The sequence below is a fragment of the Mustela nivalis genome (genome assembly GCF_964662115.1).
Source record: "Mustela nivalis genome assembly, chromosome: 2".
Classification (NCBI taxonomy): domain Eukaryota; kingdom Metazoa; phylum Chordata; class Mammalia; order Carnivora; family Mustelidae; genus Mustela; species Mustela nivalis.
In genome coordinates this window covers 99773742-99795169 of record NC_139021.1, presented here as the reverse complement: position 1 = coordinate 99795169, position 21428 = coordinate 99773742, and the positions used below count along the sequence as shown (strand labels likewise).

Here is a 21428-nt window from a genome sequence, read left to right as displayed (position 1 = left end):
GAAGAGATGCCTAGGAAAAGATTGACAAGTGAAGTGATTTGATGTCCGAGATTTTATTAAATAAATAAAATAAAATTTAGTTTTTAAATAAAATCTAGAATACTTCAAAAAAGAAAAAGTAAACATGCACACATGTGGGAGGGATGGGTGAATCGGGAATGGGAGGCTGTTGCTGATCGCAGGAGCTAATGGGTGAGTGTCCCGGTGTGCGGCTGCTGGTCTCCTTTGTGTGTCGCAATTTTCCAGTGTGAGTCGTCTGGTTATAAAAAGTTTTAGAAATTGATGCCGTCTCCCAGGCGGAGGATTTGCGGGGACAGGGTGGAGGAGGAAGAGAGACCTCCAGATGAGAGGTGGTGGCGGTGGTAGGTTCCAGACCTCTCTGGAAGGTGGGAGCGAGGGGTCTTGCTCGCGTGTTATCCCATCTGAGACACCCAGCAGCCCTGCGAGGTAGCTCAGGTGGGTCATGGGATGAGCGTCCTATTGTGGAGCAGCAAAGTGACCTGCACAGCTAAGGCACTTGTCGGAATTCACTTACCAAGTATGGGCTGGAGCTCGAACTCTGATCCTCTGCCTGCCAGTTCTGTGGTCTTTATACTGTGCCACATTGGATAACACTTTGTTCTTTTCCTTTCCATTCATCTGTTTACTTGACGGTATCTTAAGAGCCCCGGTTCTGTACAGACTGTGGGGCCGCAGTGCTGCGGGGCATTGTGCAATGGTCTCTGAAGGTCACGCATGCATCCACGGCTCACGAGTGCACGAGAGGACCCACCCGTGCATCCAGCTCCTCCCCATGACATGACCCCCGCTCACCTCCACATTGCGTGTGAGGGAAGCTGGTTCTTAGCTTAGGAGGTTTCATAACTGTTTTTGTCCTCAAGTAAATTTTTTTCTTCCATTTAGTTTTTAATTATAAATGTTTTGAACACACACATAAAAGGGAGAAAATAATTCCATGGGCACCCACAGGCACATTAACCTAATAGAGGTTGCTTGCAGTTTCCATATTTGTTTCATTAATTTCTCTTTGCTGGTGTACCAAGGTAAATTACAGTCTTCTTGATTTACGTCGCTGAATGTTTTAGTAGGCGGTCCTAAAATAATAAGCATTTCTCTATATAACCAGCCTACCACTATCACACATAACAAAATCAATAATAATTCCCTATTATCAGTTTTTTTTTTAAAGATTTTATTTATTTGACAGAGAAATCACAAGTAGACGGAAAGGCAGGCAGAGAGAGAGAGAGGGAAGCAGGCTCCCTGCTGAGCAGAGAGCCCGATGCGGGACTCGATCCCAGGACCCTGAGATCATGACCTGAGCCGAAGGCAGCGGCTTAACCCACTGAGCCACCCAGGCGCCCCCCTATTTTTAGTTTATGTCCATTCCATGTCAGAGCTCTCCAGTAGTCCCAAAGCTGTCCTTTACAGGTAGACTTACTCAAACTGGTCTACAGAAAGACAAGCATTCCATGTGACTATGTTTGTTTAGTCTGGTTTTTGTTTTGTTTTGTTTTAAGATTTTATTTATTCAAAAGAGACAGAGAGCATGGGCGCTCATGCACACAAGGGGGAGGGGGAGGGCAGCGGGGGAGGGAGGAAGAATCCGAGGCAGATTCTGAACTGAGCATGGAGCCCGACAGAGGCTCTGAGATCATGACCTGAGTGGAAACCAGAAGTAGGAGGCTCAACTGACTGTGCCACCTAGGAGTCCCTCTTTAGTCTGTTTTAATATTGACCTCCCCCATTTGATTCATTGGTTTATTTAAGAATCACTGCCTGTTGTCCTGTAGGATGCCCCACCTTCTGCATTCCACTGTTTCTCTGGAACGGGGTTTGGCTTGTTAATTCCATCTCCGTATTTCCTGAAAACTGGCCATCTTGAAAATATTCAGGTTAAACTCTTTTTTTCCTTTAGAAACACTTACAATTTTATTTTATTTTATTTTTTTAAAGATTTTATTTATTTACTTGACAGAGATCACAAATAGGCAGAAAGAGAGAGAGAGAGAGGAAGAAGCAGGCTCCTCGCTGAGCAGAGAGCCCGATGCAGGGCTCCATCCCAGGACCCTGAGATCATGACCTGAGCTGAAGGCAGATGCTTTAACCCACTGAGCCACCCAGGCACCCCACAATTTTAAATTAATTTAGGAACTAGATGCAAATGGTTAAAAAAAAATAACTTGTAAAAACAGGGAAAAACGAAATTTCTGTCCCACCCTGGCCTTGAGCCCCATACTTCCCTCCCTAGAGACAATCACTGTTGATGATTATTTATTCATCTCCTTGCACAGAGATTCTCAAATGTACAAACATAGGTACATGTATAGCCACCTGCTGATTTTATATATCTCCTTGACGTTTTAAATACCAGCTTTAGTGACATATGATTCACATAAATAAAATTCACCCCTTTAAAGTATACAATTCAGTGATTTTTCATATATTCAGAAAGTTGTACAATCACCACCACTGTCTAGCTATGGAATATCTTGATTGCCCTCAAAACAAACCTCATATCCTTTAGCGGTCATACCCCATATCCCCCTAATCTACTGTCCATCTATATGGATTTGCCTGTTCTGGACATTTCACATAAATGGAGTCATACAATATGTTATCATTCGTTACTGGCTTCTTTCACTTAGCATAGCATTTTCAAGGCTGTTCTTCCATGTTGTAGTGTGGATCAGTACTTTATTCCTTATGGCTGAATAATATTGCTGTTTTGTCCATTCATGAGTTAATGGATATCCAGGTTGTTTCTCTTTTTTGGCGATTCATGAATAATACCGCCATGAATATCTGTGCGCAAGTTTTCGTGTGGACATCTGCTTACAGTTCTCCTGGGTCTGTACTAAGGAGCGGAATTGCAAGTTGTGGGGTTCAAAACAAGTCTCCCTAAAAGTGTGCGCGTTAGCATGTGGGTTATTTTGAGCAGAAAGCTATCAAGATCAAATGGGCTTGAGAAAAGCGTTCATCCCTGCTTTGACGACCTAGAAGAAAGTAAGTTGGCAGTCTTTCCCAGAATGAGAGTTTTTATCAGAGATAAGTTTTTTTCTGAGTGACCCATCTACATGGAAGACAAACGTCCAATGATCAAACATCTGCTCTCAGAGTCCTGTGAATGTCCTTACTCTCCTATCTCATTCCTTAGTGCAGAATGGTGTATATGCCTCATTTTACCTTCCTGTCTGGGAACATGTGAACGTGACCCCCACATATGGTGCTCCTATTCATTTGAAATTAATTTTATCCTGTTAATGTGTCTTGTGTCAATTTTATTCTTAGACCAGTCAGAAGAAATTTTGAGGGTAGAGGTAAATTTCACCTCCCCAAACTAGGTCATGTTGATGCTGGAACAGAAGGCTGGCTGAGGACAAAGCAAAAGTTGACACCTGCAGCCTTTCTCCACCCCCACTCCTGGGTGGGATACATGGGACATTCTTTAGGAGTCTCCCAACTACCTTAATGTTAATAGCTTGCTAAAAAGGGCAAAACGACCTTGGCAATGGCAAGGGCTCTGGTGTCTTGTTGGTCTTCTTCAGCTGTATGAAAGTTCTGTTGAAACCTCCCTTTTCCTTACCTCTCCCAACTCCAGGGTACATAAATGCCGCCCTTCACAACCCTGGGGCAGCAGTTCTTTCTGTCCACGGGTCCTGTCCCCGTGCTTTAATAAACCACCATTTTGCACCAAAGATGTCTCAAGAATCCTTTTTTGGTCATTGGCTCCAGACTCCACCCCACCGAACCTCACCGATGTTCTAGAACTTCATCAACATGGTAACTCTGTTTAACATTTTGGGGGCTATCAAACTGTTTTCCAAAGTGGCTGCACCAGTTTATGTTCCCACCAACAATGTATGAGGGTTCCAATGTATCTGCATCTTCTGTTGAACTTACTACTTGATTTTTTGATCCTAGTCAACTTAATGGGTATGAAGTGGTATCTCACTATGGTTTTGATTTGCATTTCTCTGATGGCTGGTGAGGTTGAGCATCTTTTCATGTGCTTATTGGCCATTTATATATCTTTAGAGAACATTTACTCAAGTCCTTTGATTATTTTTTATTTGGCATATTAGTATTTTTATTACGGAGTAGCTTAAACTTTACTTAGGATATTTTATGAGTGAAGTCACGTATGTTATAACATCAGGAAACAAGTGATGTCTGATTATTACTGTACTAGCTGCTCCTGCTAATGAGATGACGGCCGGATCATGTCTGTCATGTTTTCCCCCTTGCGAACACTGAGCAAGCTGTGGGATGAAACTTAAGCCTTACGCAGCTGCCCCTTTCCCACCAACCTTTTAATTAATCTTAGTATCCATTGATGATTTCTGCTTGAATCGGTTATTAAATTAAGTGCTGCCAAGTGGTGTTTTAGTTTGTTTTGTTGTTGGCTTTTTTGTTTCTGTCATGCTTTCTACATTTATTAGTTGCTGTACTTCTGTAAAGGGAAGCTTGCCCTCCTGGCTGGGGCTTTTGGGTGATACTGACTCATTCTCATTCTGGAATAGGCAGGTGGAGACTTAATTCTTTCTCTGTAATTTCTAATGTTAAAACGAAGGGATTGGTGTTCAATTTAAGTAGTGCCGTAATCCACATTAGGGGAGTTTCTGGGGCTCCACTTGGTCAACTTCGGATATCTACCTCCAAAGTGTCAAAGAGGAGCCTGCTTCTCCCCAGCGATTGAGAGTTTAGACAAGCCCTTCCCCCTTTTCCCTGACCGGCTTCTGTTCTGGAATCCTGAGGGACATTTCTCTCCTCTTTTTGAAGACACACTAGAAGCGGACATTTAAAGATTCTACCATTTTTAAATGTTGGAAGGTACCTCAGGTAATTTCGTACAGAAGAGATGGGTGATCGATCCAAAGTCTCTCATTAGATGTTAACTGGATTAAGTTAAAAACACTGACACATCTCTTAACTATTACCCCTAAGTTGTCCCTTGTTTTTAAATGCTAAGACTTTTGTTTTTATTTCTAATTCAAGCCAGAGCCATTTCTCTGGCTCTGTGGGGTTAATGGAAAAAATTTGCAATTTGGACTCAAGAGTTTTGTTCTGGCATTTCTAGTGTATAATCTTAGGCAAGACCTGTAAACTGAAACTCAGTTTTTCTGAAATGGAGAATGAAGATGATACTAATGCCTACTTTACTAGATTGACTCCAATAACTGGAATAAAGGTGCTTCATACACTGGAAAGTACCGTGAAAGTGCGTCAGGCCCCAGGTCCCTTAGTTGCCCTAGGCTTAAAATCAGTCAACTTCTTCCTTTCTTTCTTTTAAAAAGATCTTATTTATTTATTTATTTATTTGACAGAGAGAGTGATCACAAGTAGGCAGAGAGGCAGGCAGAGAGAGGGAGAAGCAGGCTCAATCCCAGGACCCTGAGATCATGACCTGATCCAACCCAGAGGCTTAACCCACTGAGTCACCCAGGCGCCCCAGTCAACCTCTTTCTTTTTTTTTTTTTTTTTTTATTTTATTTATTTGTCAGAGAGCGAGCGAGAGCAAGCACAGGCAGACAGAGTGGAAGGCAGAGTCAGACGGAGAAGCAGGCTCCCTGCGGAGCAAGGAGCCTGATGTGGGACTCGATCCCAGGACGCTGGGATCATGACCTGAGCCGAAGGCAGCTGTTTAACCAACTGAGCCACCCAGGCGTCCCAGTCAACCTCTTTCTTGATGGTATTATGAACCTGGCTGTTTCCTGGGCTTCTTTCTCAAGCTTTTCTTTCCTTAGGCCCTTTTAGTTTTTTCACGGTTTCTAGCTACCCAGGCTTTCCAACGAAACTGCAATTTTCATGACTTTGGCTCAAGAATCTTCTGCACTAGCAGCCAAATATAACAGAAAGAGCAGGAGTGGGTTCAAATCTTGGTTGCATGACTTGCTGGCTATGTGATATTAAGCTAAATTGAGTCTCATTTTCTTGTCTTTCTTATATATGTGAAAAGAAGGGTGCTTGTATTACATTTTGAAAAAGGCCGACTGCTTTAGTAAAGGACCTCAGACTCAGCAGCCTGCTCAGTAAATGTTGCCTTTCCATTCTTTACACCAACTAACTTTACCTTAAATTCCTGCTTCCTCCCACCCGTGGAGTTTGCTTTTGCAACAGCAGGGGATTTCATGGTCTTCTCAGTAGAGCCCTTTGCTTTTGTAAAAAACGACCCCATTTGTTTCTTATTTGTGCCTGCCTCAAGTATTCTGAACCACATCTGTTTTGAAGAATCCCCCACTCGTGCTGGCTGCTTTCTGCCCTGGGCACTGCTACTAGACTCACTGAAGCCTAAAAAGAGGGTCATTTCAACGTCCGCAGTGCCCGCGTGAAATGTAGAGTCTAACGTGCAGTTTACTGAATGACTTTCCCCCGTTACCTCTGCTGTCTTTAAGGATGATCACGAAACACTCCCCGTCACGAGTTAGTTGCTCTGTCCTCCCTCCTCACCGTGGCAGCTGAGTTCAAACAATCATAGTAAGTGGCTCCAGCTGTCAGCCGTGTGGGGCTGGGCATTTCCCCCCGGGTGTTTTGTGATAGGAGTGACGTGTTCTGCCCTGTGCAGCTGAATGCACGGGCTCTTGTCTAGTGTGTTCCTTGCAGTGAGAGAATAGGTATGTGCCTTCTTTCTTTTATTTATTGAAAGTAAGCTCTACACCCAACGTGGGGCTCGAACGCACAACCCTAAGATCGAGAGTCGCCAGCCCCACCGAATGAGCCAGTCAGGGGCTCCTCGATGTGCTCTGTAAAGGGTGCATTAAGCTGTGCTGCGAGCACACTGAACTGAAGTTTAGTTTTGCCAAAGGAGCGTCTTTTTCCCCAGTGTAAACTCTAAGTAGGATCTCAGGGCAATATTTACATTGGTCAGTGGACTGGAAGTAGCTGTTTTCAATAAAGAAGTGGTGTGGACAATAATACAACATTATTATTATTATTATTATTATTCTCCTCTCAATATTTCAGAAAGTCTTTCTCAGGAATACATTCAATCCGTAACAGTTCCATGGTGTAATCTATGCAGAGAGTGTGCGGGACCTTTGGGAGTCAGGGCGCCTGAGTCCGGGCTCCAACATGCTAATCGTGAACTGTTGTTAAAATATGAACTGAGGCTTATTGAAAACTTGAAGAGTTTACTCCAACAAAAATCAGTTCTAATTGGGCAGTATCCAAAGTAGCAGATAGAAATGAGCTCTGAGAAGCTGTATGACACGGGAGACTTTCATAGCCAGAAGGGAGAGGAACAAGGAAGTTACACTGTGTACAAAAGGGGATTGGTCGTTGCAAGGTCCCTTTCCTTAAGAGGATGGGAAGGGTCCGTCCGGCAGATCTTCTGGCTAGTGCTGGTCAGGCGAGTCCTGATTGGTTTCAGATTCCATTTTTGGGAAAGCCAAAACTGTAATTTAGTTAAATCTTGGTTCATAAGAGACTCTTTTTAAAAAAAAATTTTATTTATTTATCTGCTAGTGACAGAGATCACAAGCAGCAGAGAGGCAGGGAAGCAGGCTCCCCACCAAGCAGATAGGCCGATGCGGGGCTCGATCCCAGGACCCTGGAATTCTGACCTGAGCCGAAGGCAGAGGCTTTAACCCACTGAGCTGCCCAGGTGCCCTGATAAGAGACTCTTAACTATAGGAAACAAATGGAAGGTTGCCGGAGGGGTGATGGGGGGTGGGATGGGGTAACTGGTGATGCGCATTAAGGAGGGCACATGACATACTGAGCACCGGGTATGATACGAGACTGATGAATCACTAACGTCTGTCTCTGAAGCTAAAAAAAAAGCTAAGTCTTGGTTTTGGTGATGTGGAGCCTGGCATAAGCGACTCCATTTGGTCGTGTTATCTTGTGGGGATTTGTTTTGTTTTCAGCAATTCTCCCCTTTTGATCAGGCTCTCAGCCTAAGAGATGTGATCAAAACTGAAGGCATTAGCTCTTTTCCCAGCTCTGGAGTTCTTGTTTTTTTTTTTTTTTTTTTTTTTTTTTTTCTCATCCTCTATATGGTATTCACAGGTTATTATGTCTTTTTCCTGAATCTTTCCAGAGTATTTGCAGGTCATGACCTTGGGTTTACATTCTTTAGGTCAGTTGTTCCCTTTGTTTCTTTTCTGATGAGTTAGTCTTTTTTTTTTTTTAAAGATCTTATTTATTTATTTGACAGAGAAAGAGGGAACACAGGAGGGGGAGTGGGAGAGGGAGAAGCAGGCTTCCTGCTGAGTAGGGAGCCGGATGCAGATGCGGGGCCAGGACCCAGGACCCTTGGGATCATGACCTGAGCCGAAGACACATGCCTAACGAATGAGCCACCCGAGTGACCCTCTGATGAATCAGTCTTAAGAAGATCATTTGCTTGGTGGTTAGTGGCTCCAACATACATTTATAGCTTTAGAGAGAACACCACAGTGTTTCAGGGAGACCACCATGATTATTACAAGCAGGATAATTCCCAGTGTCTTGAGGGCACTTAGGAGTGATGGCATCTAAGAAGCAAACCAATCAACATCAAGTAAGTCAAAGAGAGACCCCCTTGAAGGAGCGCTTTCTTTTTTTTTTTTTTTTTTTTTTTTTTAAAGATTTTATTTATTTATTTGATAGAGATCACAAGTAGGCGGAGAGGCAGGCAGAGAGAGAGGAGGAAACAGGCTCCCTGCTGAGCAGAGAGCCCGATGTGGGGCTCGATCCCAGGACCCTGGGATCATGACCTGAGCCAAAGGCAGAGGCTTAACCCACTGAGCCACCCAGGTGCCCCGAAGGAGCGCTTTCTTAAGCCAAGTGTTGCAAGTGGTGTTGGCCATGGCACAGACACCTTCTTGCTCGGCTAAAAGATAATCAAGGGCTGTCCTCTTACCAAGAAAAATTTTGGGGAGGGAGTCTAAGGGTTTTGTTGGGTCGGCGCTACTTTAACAATACATTCAGAGATGGACCACACCCCGGAAGCATCGCCTTCCCATGCATTCAGAGAGAAAACACAAGTGATGAAAAGGAAAAAGGAATAAAGACTTCATTTTGGAGATGAAAGTCTTTTTTTTTTTTTTTTTTTTAATAAATAGACTCCACATCTAACGTGGAGCCCGGTGCAGGGCTTGACCTCATGACCCTGAGATTCAGACCTGAGCTGAAATTAAGAGTCAGACACTTCACTGACTAAGACAGAAAGGCCCCCAGGAGGTGAAGATCTTGATCCATGACCTTGGGAGGTTTGTCCACCTCAAGATGCCATCTGTGTCCCTTGTTGATATTAATTTTATATCTCCAGCTGGGGTGCAGTTCCAAGGGTCTGGAGGAACTGGGAGAACCGTGGTTCAAGTCCCTGAAGTTTAACTGCTTTCTTGGCAGTATGGAAGACCTGGTATGGTCCCTTACAGGGATATTCAAAGGCAGTCTTTGTTTGTAGTGATTCCAAATCAGAAGGGGGAGAGAAGATTGGAAACATTAGTCTGGAAGTGTAGCCAGACATTTGAAGAAACACAAAGAATGGAGGATTCAGTCCAATATACAGGGATATAACAAATCCTCAGACACAATGAACAAGAGTAGAATGTGACATCCACAAGGTTGTGTTACTAGTTTCTCTGAACCAGTCACCATATTTCTATCAAAGGTAATCATGCAAACTAAACTGTTTGCAAAATAAGTTGAAAAATTAAATTTGACCGGATTATTTGTGTAAAGCGCAGCAAGAAGAGTGATTGACTATATCGGCTCCTTTTAAATCTGCTTTGCTGGAACTTTTTGTTGTTGCTGTTGTTTTAAGATTTATTTATTTGAGAGAGAAAGCTCGCTCCCAGGAGTTGTCGGAGGCAGAGAGGCAGAGGGAGAGGGAATCTCAAGCAAAGTCTACACTGAGCACAGAGCTCAAGGCAGGGCTTGATCTCACGACCCTGAAATCATGACCTGACCTCGAAATGATGACCTGACCCTGAAATCATGACCTGAGCCTAAACCAAGAGTCAGACACTTACTTAACTGACTGAGCCACCTCTGCACCTCTGGTGGAACTTTTCATAAGGAATCTTAGGAACTTTTAAAAGCCTTTCCAGACTAAGAAGCCAGGCTAGGGACTCACTGTCAGACTTAGCCTGAAAATACCCATGGATTTGGGTGAATTTCTCTCTTCATGAGGTCCCCAGGACATCCTGAGTTTCCTGGGGCTACCAGCAAGTGACTGCCCTTAACCACCTGGTTCGGCTGTTACTTATTTGACAATGAACCCCATGTACTTTAACATACCAAGTAAACCTAAGCAATTTAACATCTCTCTTTTACAAGAGGAGAGACAAGTCTTTTGAGATTTGAAAGGGACCCTCTGGGAAATCTTAAAATTACTTTGTGTCAAAAAAAACCTCCAAACCAAAAGAATTTGGTTTTTAGGGGCACCTGGGTGGCTCAGTGGGTTAAGCCTCTGCCTTCAGCTCAGGTCATGGTCTCAGGGTCCTGGGATCAGGCCCCACATCGGGCTCTCTGCTCGGCAGGGAGCCTGCTTCCTCTCTCTCTCTCTCTGCTTGCCTCTCTGCCTACTTGTGATCTCTGTCAAATAAATAAATAAAATTTTTTAAAGAATTTTGTTTTTAGAAGATGTCAAAAGGCTTGAATATCTGATTAATTAGGATCACAGATCATTATGATTTAATACTTCATTATTTAGTCAAAGTGACAAAAGACAATGTTAAGGGAAAATATAGAAGGTTGTGAATAAAACTTTACTCTCTTATAATTGAGAAGACTGTATTTTCTTAAGTAATCAAAGTCAGGAGAAAGATACCATTAATCACAGTGAGTTATTTTAGCAAGACAAAAATCTTTGCTTTCCAGGTAGATTACTTAAAAGGTAAAGAAAAACCATTTGCAATCTCTTGTCAAGAGCAGAATATGTTGATATTGTAGCATGCTTTATTTTTATTTATTTTTTTTTTTTAAAGATTTTATTTTTTTATTTGACAGAGAGAGATCACAAGTAGGCAGAGAGGCAGGCAGAGAGAGAGAGGAGGAAGCAGGCTCCCTGTGGAGCAGAGAGCCCGATGCGGGACTCGATCCCAGGACCCCGAGATCATGACCTGAGCCGAAGGCAGTGGCCCAACCCACTGAGCCACCCAGGCGCCCCTGTAGCATGCTTTAAAAACTCTTATTATTTTGGGGCGCCTGGGTGGCTCAATGGGTTAAGCCGCTGCCTTCGGCTCAGGTCATGATCTCAGGGTCCTGGGATCAAGTCCCACATCGGCATTTCCACCAACAGTGTAAGAGGGATCCCCTTTCTCTGCATCCCTGCCCCCATTTATTGTTTCCTGACTTGTTGATTTTAGCCATTCTGACAGGTGTGAGGTGGTATCTTACTGTGGTTTTGATTTGTGTTTCCCTGATGCCGAGTGATGTGGAGCACCTTTTCATGTGTCTGTTGGCCATTTGAATGTTTTCTTTGGAGAAATGTCTGTTCATGTCCTCTGCCCATTTCTCGATTGGATTATTTGTTCTTTGGGTGTTGAGTCTGATAAATTTTTTATAGATTTGGGATACTGGCCCTTTATCTGGTATGTCATTGGCAAATATCTTCTCCCATTTGTTGGTTGTCTTTTGGTTTTGTTGACTGTTTCCTTTGCTGTGCAGAAGTTTTTTTTTATCTTGATGAAGTCCCAAGAGTTCATTTTTGCCTTTGTTTCCCTTGCCTTTGGAGACCTGTCTAGCAAGAAGTTCTTGCAGACGAGATCATAAAGTTGCTGCCTGTGTTCCCCGCTAGGATTTAGATGGATTCCTTTCTTACACTTAAGTTTTGCATCCATTTTGGCTCTATTTTTTTGTATGGTGTAAGAAAATGGTCCAGTTTCATTCTTCTGCATTTGGCTGCCCAGTGTTCCCATTACCCATTTGTTGAAGAGACGGTCTTTTTTCCATTGGCTGTTGTTTCCTGTTCTATCCAAAATTAGTTGACCATAGAGTTGGGAGTCCATTTCTGGGCTCTCTATTCTGTTCCATTGATCTGTGTGTCTGTTTTTGTGCCAGTACCATACTGTCTAGCAGAGCTTAAAGCCCACCAGTTCCGGTTTTCTTTTTCAAAATTTCCTTGGCTATTTGGGGTCTTTTCTGGTACCATACAAATTTTGAGATTGTTTGTTCCAGCTTTGTGAAAAAAGTTTGTGGTATTTTGATAGGGATTGCATTAAATGTATAGATCGCTCTAGGGAGAATAGATGTTTTAATGATATTTGTTCTTCCAGTCTGTAAGCATGGAATGTTTTTTCATTTCTTTATGTCTTCTTTGATTTCTTTCATGAGCATTCTATCATTTTCTCAGTACAGATACTTTGCCTTGTTGGTTAGGTTTATTCCTAGGTACCTTTATAGCTTTGGGTGCAATTGTAAATGAGATCAACTCCTTAATTTCTCTTTTTTCTGTCTCATTGTTAGTGTATAGAAATGCAACTGCTTTTTATCCTTCTATGATGCTGAATTCCTGTGTGAGTTCTAACAATTTTGAGGTGGAGTCTTTGGGGTTCTCCAAGTATCCTGTCATCTGCAAAGAGTGACAGCTTGACTTTTCCTTTGCTGATTTAGATGCCTTTTATTTCTTTTTGTTGTCTGGTTGCTGAGGCTAAGATTTCTAGTACTATGTTGAACAACAGTGGTGATAGTGGACACCCGTGTCATGTTCCTGAGCTTAGTGGGGAAAGCTCACAGTTTTCCCCCCATTGAGAATGATATTTGCGGTGGGTTTTTCATAGATAGCTTTTATGATATTGAGGTATGTTCCCTCTATCCCTACACTGTGAAGAGTTTTAATCAAGAAAGGATGCTGTACTTTGTCAAATACTTCTTCTGCATCTATTGAAAGGATCTATGGTTCTTGTCCTTTCTTTTATTAATGCACTCTATCACTTTGATTTGGGGATGTGGAGCCACCCTTGAAGCTCAGGAAAAAAATCCCACTTGGTTGTGGTGAACAATCCTTTCAATGTACTGTTGTATCCTTTGGCTAGTATCTTGATGAGAATTTTGGCACCCATGTTCATCAGGGATATTGGTCTGTAATTCTCCTTTTTGGTGGGGTTTTTGTCTGGTTTGGGGAGCAAGGTAATGCCAACCTCACAGAATGACTTTGGAAGTTCCTTTCCATTTCTATTTTTTGAAACAGTTTCTGAAGAATAGGTATTAATTCTTTCTTAAATGTTTGGTAGAATTCCCCTGGGAAACCAGCCAGCCCTGGACCCTTGTTTGTTAGAAGATTTTGGATTACTGCTTCAGTTTCCTTGCTGGTTTCTGTTTCCTCCTGTTTCAGTTTTGATAGTCGATACATCTCTAGGAATGCATCCATTTCTTCCAGATTGCCTAATTTGTTGGCATATAGTTGCTCATAATATGTTCTAATAACTGTTGGTATTTCTTCGGTATTGGTTGTGATCTCTCGTCTTTCATTCATGATTTTATTTATTTGGGTTCATTCTCTTTTCTTTTTGATAAGTCTCGCTAGGAGTTTCTTGATATTGTTAATTCTTTCAAAGAACCAACTCCTAGTGTTGTTGATCTTTTCTACTGTTCTTTTGGTTTCTGTTTCATTGATTTCTGGTTTAATCTTTATAAGCTTTAAAAACATTTGGGTTAGTTTCTGTATTTCTGAGAGTACACTTGATTGATATAATGCATGTTTGTCTTTAACCAATTAAGTAGAGCTCTTTACAAATTCATTTTGGCATTACCATCTGGAGGTAGAAGACAAATCATACACTTGAAATATGCATACATAAACATGCTGACAAATGCACACAGAGATCTCCTAGCTTTTATTTTAAAACTTTAGCTGTGGGACTGGTATGATACTGCAAAAAGTCACTAGTTTATGGAAGGACAATTGGATCCACGTTTTGTTTCTGGCAGATGGAAAGTTTATCTGGTCAGATGGCAGGTGGCTAATGCTTTTTAGTAATATTCGTGGAAGAGACTTCAGACTTGTATTTGTCCTTGGCAAGTAATCTTATGGAGGCTGCGGGCTAGATTTGGGGTGAGTGAGATTTTTTAAGTGTTTATATTTTGAAAAAGCCTCCTTCCCCCCACCTTTTTTTCCTTCAGTCTCAGGTGAATGTGGGCTGTGTTTTTATTATATTTCAAGGATGAGGTATTATTTTCATCTTCTAAGTGATGAAGTCCCAGAACCTAAGTCAGGTTCGGTGGGGTGAGGAGGTTCGGAGCACAGAGAAGAAATGCAAATTTTCTTCTAGGAGTTTTAGGGTATATTTTTCTTTTACCAGAAGTGTAGGGCCTTTGCTATTTAAATTTTCCCTTCATTTTCTCTAAAGCAGGCTAGTTCTTTTTCCAAAGTTCTGATCTTTTACAATATCTGTAGGCATTCAGAGATGAATAGGGAATTTTGAGGGTTGATAATGATAGGTAGACTTGGATTGTTTCTAGAGCTGTGTTGCTGGTTTTGCAAAGATTTGTGAGATAAGGACAGTTGCTCTTAATTCCACAAACAATTGGGATCTGGCCTTAAAGATATCAAGGGGCTGAACCTCCCATCGATATACATTATCTTCAGTTTGTTTCTTTGTATCAGGGTGAAGGTCTTCTAGCAAGGTGAAAATCAAAAGGTTCTCGTGTTCTAGATTTGGAGCTGCAGTAAATCCTTCCACAAAAGACTTCAGAATATTTTTCTTTTCCCCTGGGTCCGTAGTTTGATTTTAGCTTAGGTGAGAAATCCTAAAAACATATTCCTATCATCTCTGGATATCAGCTTCTCACTCGGCCAACTTCTGACCATAGAGCTACTTAAAAAAAAATCCCTTCTCATCAGGTTTCAGCCGGCAGAAACAGTATTCCCGGCAGAATTGAACAACCCCTTGGATGCTAGAGGCATCCCCCAAAGGGGGTACAAAGAATACTGCCTCCCCAAGGTAATTCCCCTCTCCACTCCCAAAGATAACCAAAAGAAAGGAAGACTTAGACAATTCTCCCGAGGAGTTGGCAGTAGTTGATGGGGCCCTAGCCACAAATGGAGGGCAACACACATCTCTGTCTGGCCAGCTTTGGGGGACCCCCCCACCTGACACAAAACCAGATAAATAAGAAGGCAGTAGATATTCCTTAGAGAGACAAAGCATCAACAACCAATGGGTACCCAAAAGTAAATCTGCAAGTCACCATTCAAAGACCTAATTGTTACAAATGTCTTTGCCTGCCAATCTGAATCTGGAAAGGAAAGGAAAACATGAAATTTGACCTTCCTCTCTCAAGCAGGCTGTGCAGATAGAGATGTGGGAGAGCTGACTTTGGCAAGAATTCTCACCCTTTGCCGGCTTTTGCCAGTTTTCCCAGGATCCCATCTGCATGCTCTGGAGCGAGTAGGGTGTCCTGGCAGGTCATATCCCAGTCACCAGAGGCGGGAGGGCAGGAGAAAGAATTTTCTCTCTACTTTTTATGGTGAGTGCTTGGCTGGGGCCCCTTTTTCTCTAGGATATCTCATAAATGGCTAAGCTTATCTAGGTTTAAAGGTCTCCACTGTGGCCTTTATTTCAAGATTATCTTTGGTAGGGTTAACCCGTTTGCTCAGCCTTAAAACGAAATTTTATTCACTCAAAGCCTCGTACTGGACCCAGTCCAGCCTCAGTCGGATCCAGTCTGACCCTGGACCCAGATCTGGCAGATAGTTTTCTTAGGACTTAGGACTAAATCTACAGGTCCCCCTACCACCTTTTTTTTTCTGGAAATCTATTTATTGAAGAAACTGTGTATTTGTCCTTCACCGTGTCCCGTGTTCTGGGTTTGGCTGGTCATGTCCCTGTAGTATCACTGAACATGTCCTCCTGTCCCCTCTATTTCCTGAAAACTGGGAGTTAGATCTGGAGACTTGCTTGGATTTGAGTCATCGGGCCATTGTGCAGACTCTGTTGTAGTGACCGGCGTGGGGCTCCATTGGGAAGGAGCCGTGATACATCATGCGGGATCTTTCATGGGCTCATGAGTGGAACTCACACATTTTCAGGCACTATTTCTCACACAGCCTTGGTATTTGGGCCTTATTCTGTCTGAACCTCCCCACCCCCATCTTCTGGAGGAGGTTGGGAAGGGAGGGGACTGACACACACCGGGTGGTGTAGAGGCTTCGCAGCTCCAGCAGTGACTAAGGTGGCCACGGTCCCAGCTTTTGATGAGACATACCGCCTGGGGGGGCAAGTAGCCAGCAGAGGAGTCGATAAGGTCATTACACTTGGTGGTCCGCGCCTGGAGGGAAACAAAGAGGAAGTGGAGACAGAAATGGGGGCTCCAGGAGTGAGGGAAGGGAGGCGGGGTGAGCAGGAGTAGCCACGCTGGGTAGACAGAAGGGCCTCGTGAGGCCCTGGGGAGCAGGTGCCGCTGGCCGTGGGGATGGAGCAAGTGCCAGGGACCTCAGAGGTGGGACACACAGGACATGGGGGAGAAAGGGAGTCCGTCCTCCTGGCCTCCTAAGTACTTACTAGGCCCTTCCCTTCGTGCTCCCCGTGCTTCTGTCGATTTGCTCAACTTTGAGAAGATGAAGAAAAGGAGCAAGAGGACAGGAGCCTCACACGCTCGACAGATGTGTGCGGTGGGATTGGCCCCCAAGTGTAAGAGTATTATTCCAGTCAGCTGGGCTTTGGTCGATCTCAAACAGACAAATGAACACTGACCGGGGGAAAGTTTAAAGCTCAGACTCAAATGAACTTTCCGGGTGTTCTGTCTCTGCCATCGGTCTCTGCCCTCGTCTTTCTTTATCACCAACAGCTGGGTTGCAAATGCCATAAAAAAAGGCTGAAAAATAATTTAACAGCACTAATAATAATGAGGGTTATGTGGTCTGTGTCCAAAGCATTTGCTTCTCGATACTTGTCTCAAAACTCGATTCCCAAAGCATTCCTTGCGAGAAGAGACACAGTCCTGTACTCAGATTCGAAATAGTAAAAGACACCCGTGTTTTCAGAACTGTTGAACTGACTTAAATCTCACTGGAAAACAGCTTTTTTAAAACCGAGTTTTCCATCTGTGGCCTCTGCGTGCTCGCTTCCCATCAGCGACGGGTTGGCCAGCTCCTGCCAGTTTGGGAAATGAGCTATTTCCCACGCCCCCCGCATGGCAGCCCCACTGGGATGTCCCCGCAGCAGGGAGAGGGCGGATGGGCTGGCGGGATGGGGACCAGGGGTGGGATGGGGAAGAGCAGGCCGAGCTCCTTCTGACTCCAGAAAATCGCCGCAGACGGGTGAAAAGGGAGCAGGGCTTCTGCTAAGTCCCCACACCACCTCCGCAACCCCCGGGACTCGGACTCTCCTTCCTTTCCCTTCCCTGGGCCCAGATCCACACCACGCCCTCGAACCTTGTCAGAACCTTGTCACTCAGTTCTTGGCCTGTTGCAGGGTTTGCTTTGAAGTTCCTCCTCTTTGTGTCCACCCCACCCCCTCCTCTAAGGATGAGGTCTGGAGGAAGGAGGGGAGAAGGCTGTGTGGGAGGAGCGGGGAGGGAGGTAAGTAACTTGGAAAACCCATAGGTCTTGCAACCAACCCCTGCACAGGAATGAGCCCCTTTTCTGCTTTCATGTTCTTCTGATCCCCTGCCTCTTAAAAGTGCAGACCAGGGGCCTTTTGTAAAGTCTCTCCCATTTGATTTGGGCTTTTTTTTTTTTTTTAAATTCACAGATTCTCGAAGTAAAAGGGGCACTGAAGTGGTGTTCTATGTCATCAGCGGGATGTGCACTAAAAAGGAAGGGGGGTGCTCAAAGCCTCATTCTTACCATGGCTTTGTAGGGAACCCAAGTACCCCCACCCCGAGTACCCTCCAACAGTCAAGGGGGTCTTTGTCCCTTTTCCTTTTTTTCCGCAGTGTGGGGGTTAGCTGGGTAAGAACACCAGTCTCTTTTATACGCAGTTAGAACTGATTTCAAGAAGGTTGTGTGCAGTGATTAAGAGGCCAGCTGTGGAGTCCGGCTCCCTGGGTTTGAATCCCAGTGCCGACAGTTACTGGTAACTTTGGATAAATTTAACTTACTTAATTTTCTCCATCAGGAAAATGTGGATAATATTTTCTAGTCTTATGGAGTTCTTCTGAGAATTAATTGCTAATAAGATGCCTGCATCTTGGTAAACGTTCAGTGTTAGCTCTTATTCTGACGCATTAAACTATTCACAATAAAATGATACCCTAAGGCCCCATTCAAATTTACTTCCTCCTTTTAACAGATGCCCTTTCAATTTATTTACTTATTTATTGTTATTATTTTAAGTAAGATCTACACCCAAAGTGGGGTTTGAATTCATGACTGAGATCAAGAGTCTCATGCTATACCAACAGAGTCAGCCAGGTGCCCCCAAAATGACTTCTTGACCCCATGACTCATTATATCATCATCTGTGTGTGTCAGTTTTTTCCCATAGTCTTTCGGATTGTGGGTTCCTTGAAGTGAGAGACGTGTACTGTCCATTGTGGGACCCACACCACTTAGCACAGCTCTGGTTTGTAACGGTTATCAGTTTGTTGGGTAAATTAGTGAACACTCTATGTATTTTTTAAAAGATTTTATTTATTTATTTGACAGAGAGACAGCGAGAGGGGGAACACAAGCATAGGGAGTGGGAGAGGGAGGAAGCAGGCTTCCAGCTGAGTGGGGAACCCGACGCAGGGCTTGATCCCAGGACCTGGGATCATGATCCGAGCCGAAGGCAGAGGCTTAACAACTGAGCCACCCAGGTGCTCCTAGTGAAGGCTTCAGTAATGGCTTAGGTTTGAGTGCTACTTTGCATGTCAAGCAGGCACACATGGGAAACCCAAGACTTGAAGTTCAAGATACATATCCAAGGTCCAGTGATGGCTATGTATGTGCCAGGGTCAGGTCCTGTGACTGTTGCCCCACACCCCCTCCACCAGCCCATCCTGTGTAGGAGAGAGGAGCTGCATTTCATAATTCGGGATCATGTCCTCCTGAGACAGCATTCTGTGCGTGGGAGATCAGAGTCCCCAAGAAAGACGTTTTTTCCTACTTTCCTCTTAACTCTGCTTTGTTTTGTACAGGTCACCACAAATGGCATCATTGCCATGAGTGAACCCCCAGCCAAAGAGATCTCTCCGGGCTTCTTCCCACCAACATTCGGAGCGGTCGCACCCTTCCTGGCGGACTTGGACACGACAGATGGCCTCGGGAAGGTTTATTATCGGGAGGACTTATCCCCGTCCGTCACTCAGCTGGCTGCAGAGTGTGTCCAGAGAGGGTTCCCAGAAGTCCCTTTCCAGCCCAGTAGCGTGGTGGTTGTCACTTGGGAATCTGTGGCCCCCTACCAGGGACCCAGCAAGGACCCCGACCAGGAAGGCAAGGTAAGGACCTCCCAGGTACAAGGGCAAATAGTCAACAGGTTGGTTTTGCACACTTTGGTCTACCTTGAAGGAAGGGAGACACTGGAGTAGGTTAAAAAGTCATCTCTAGGTCTAAGGTAACTTTCCAGGACATGCTTCTCTTTTTCCTTAGAAAAAACAATTTCACTCCACCATTATTTAATTTTTATAATATTACAGAGTAGAGAGAAACTGGAAAGGGCCAAAAGCACTCCATTTAAACAGAGGATGTTCCAGGTTTGGGACAGGGGATGTCCCAAAGTGGGTACCACAGATCACCAGTTCTACAAGATAGTCCTTGGGAAAAAGCCCCCCCATGCTCAGATAAGTTCGGGAAATGCAAAACTTGATCTCCCCCTTGATGACTCACTCTGAAAAGCCCTGCAATAAAGAAACCTGCTTAATTTTAAAGAAAAAAAAAATTTAGCCGTCCCCAAACCTTTTGACCATACTCTTTTTTCCCTCCCAAATAAAATACATTATGTCCTGCAGAACACCCTTTGGGAAAGCCTGCTATGGGCCTGCAGGACACATCTTGCTTTTTTATCTGTCTGATGCTCTATTTGAAAACTGCCTAAAAACTGCAGTTTCCCAACTGTGTGTCCCTTCTATTTGAGTAGTGAGGACCCAGCCCCGTGGACAGAGCCCTTGCCCCCCTCTTGGGCCTCATCTTCCCTTACCCCCTTCCTTTTCTGCACACCCTTTGACATAGCTGCCCTCTCTGCTTGCTGCGTCTCCTCCCTGACCCCCCACTACTGGTGTCCAACCCATACTTGATGCTCTAGGCTCACACAGCCGCGTCTGCTCCCACCCCCCAGCTTCGGGCACTTACTGTATGTTGCTTGGGCTCAATAAATGTATGACGAATGGTGAGTGTGGTTAATATGTTTAATGGCCATGGAAACAAATTCTAAGGGTAAGGATTTGCTACGTGGCATGAGATTTAGGTCACTGTCCAGAGGTAGCATCTCTAGAATTTTTGACTACCCTTCATGCAGAGGGTGATTCATTAAATGACTGGAAAATTTCATGTTGACAAAGCCTTAGAGATATTTAAGTGGAGCCGTCCTGGAGTACCTGGTTCTTGCTACAAAAATACTTCTAGAATGAGGTAAGACGACGGCCACCTCTGGGCTTTCTCTGTATAGTCTGGTGAATCGAACGATTTAAATGTATCAGTATATTCCCGAGTAACTGAATCTCAACTCATCTTCACAGAGAAATACATTCCAGGCTGTTCTGGCCTCCTCTGACTCCAGCTCCTATGCCATCTTCCTCTATCCTGAAGACGGTCTGCAGTTCTATACGACGTTCTCGAAGAAAGACGAGAGCCAAGTTCCCGCTGTGGTTGCATTCAGTCAAGGTGCACAGGGATTATTCTGGAAGAGCGAAGGAGCTTATAACATATTTGCTAACGACAGAGAATCAATTGGAAATTTGGCCAAGTATGCTTTCTTTGTTCTCCAGTAGATTCTCCCCTTAATGATCATTTTATTGTTAAGATGATCATTTTATTATTTTATTAAGGATGATATAATGGGCCCTAAAGAACATTACCTAAAATTGTTCCCAGAGATTTAAATGTTGTATATAGTTTTTATATTATGTAGTTCTTTTTTCCTGATGAACTCAAAGTAATATACTCTCAGAACGAATAGACATCCCCTTTTTCAGATACCATGCTCATCTGGAAGTTTCTACCAGCTCCTCTGTGAGTCTACAATTAGAAATAAATGCTATTCAAACCCTGTCTCCTGAACCCAAGCTGAGAAAAACCTTCTCCCCCCACATGGACTAGGGGAGAAATTCTTACAACAGATTTAGGGTTCTCGGGGTGCCTGGGTGGCTCAGTGTGTTAAGCCTCTGCCTTCAGCTCAGGTCATGATCCCAGGGTCCTGGGATCGAGCCCTGCATCAGGCTCTCTGCTCAGCGGGGAGCCTGCTTCCTCCCCCCCACCCCCGCCTGCCTCTCTGCCTACTTGTGATCTCTGTCAAATAAATAAAATCTTAAAAAAAAAAAAAAAAAGAATTAGGGTTCTCGGGGGCTATTTTGCAGAATCTGGGAAAAGTGGGGAAAGCTCAGACTGCTTTCTTCTAAAACTAGAATCTTTCCCCTCC

The 21428-nt window shown here is 44.0% G+C and overlaps 1 protein-coding gene across 1 annotated transcript in view; it reads left to right on the top strand.

Moving 5' to 3' along the window:
• Window positions 1-21428, top strand: part of NID1 (nidogen 1) — an 81444-nt gene that overhangs the window by 7154 nt on the left and 52862 nt on the right. Inside the window, exons 2-3 of the mRNA XM_082720739.1 lie at window positions 18994-19293; window positions 20530-20756. Coding sequence (XP_082576865.1) covers window positions 18994-19293; window positions 20530-20756 — 527 coding nt within the window. The remainder of the gene's footprint in view (window positions 1-18993; window positions 19294-20529; window positions 20757-21428) is intronic.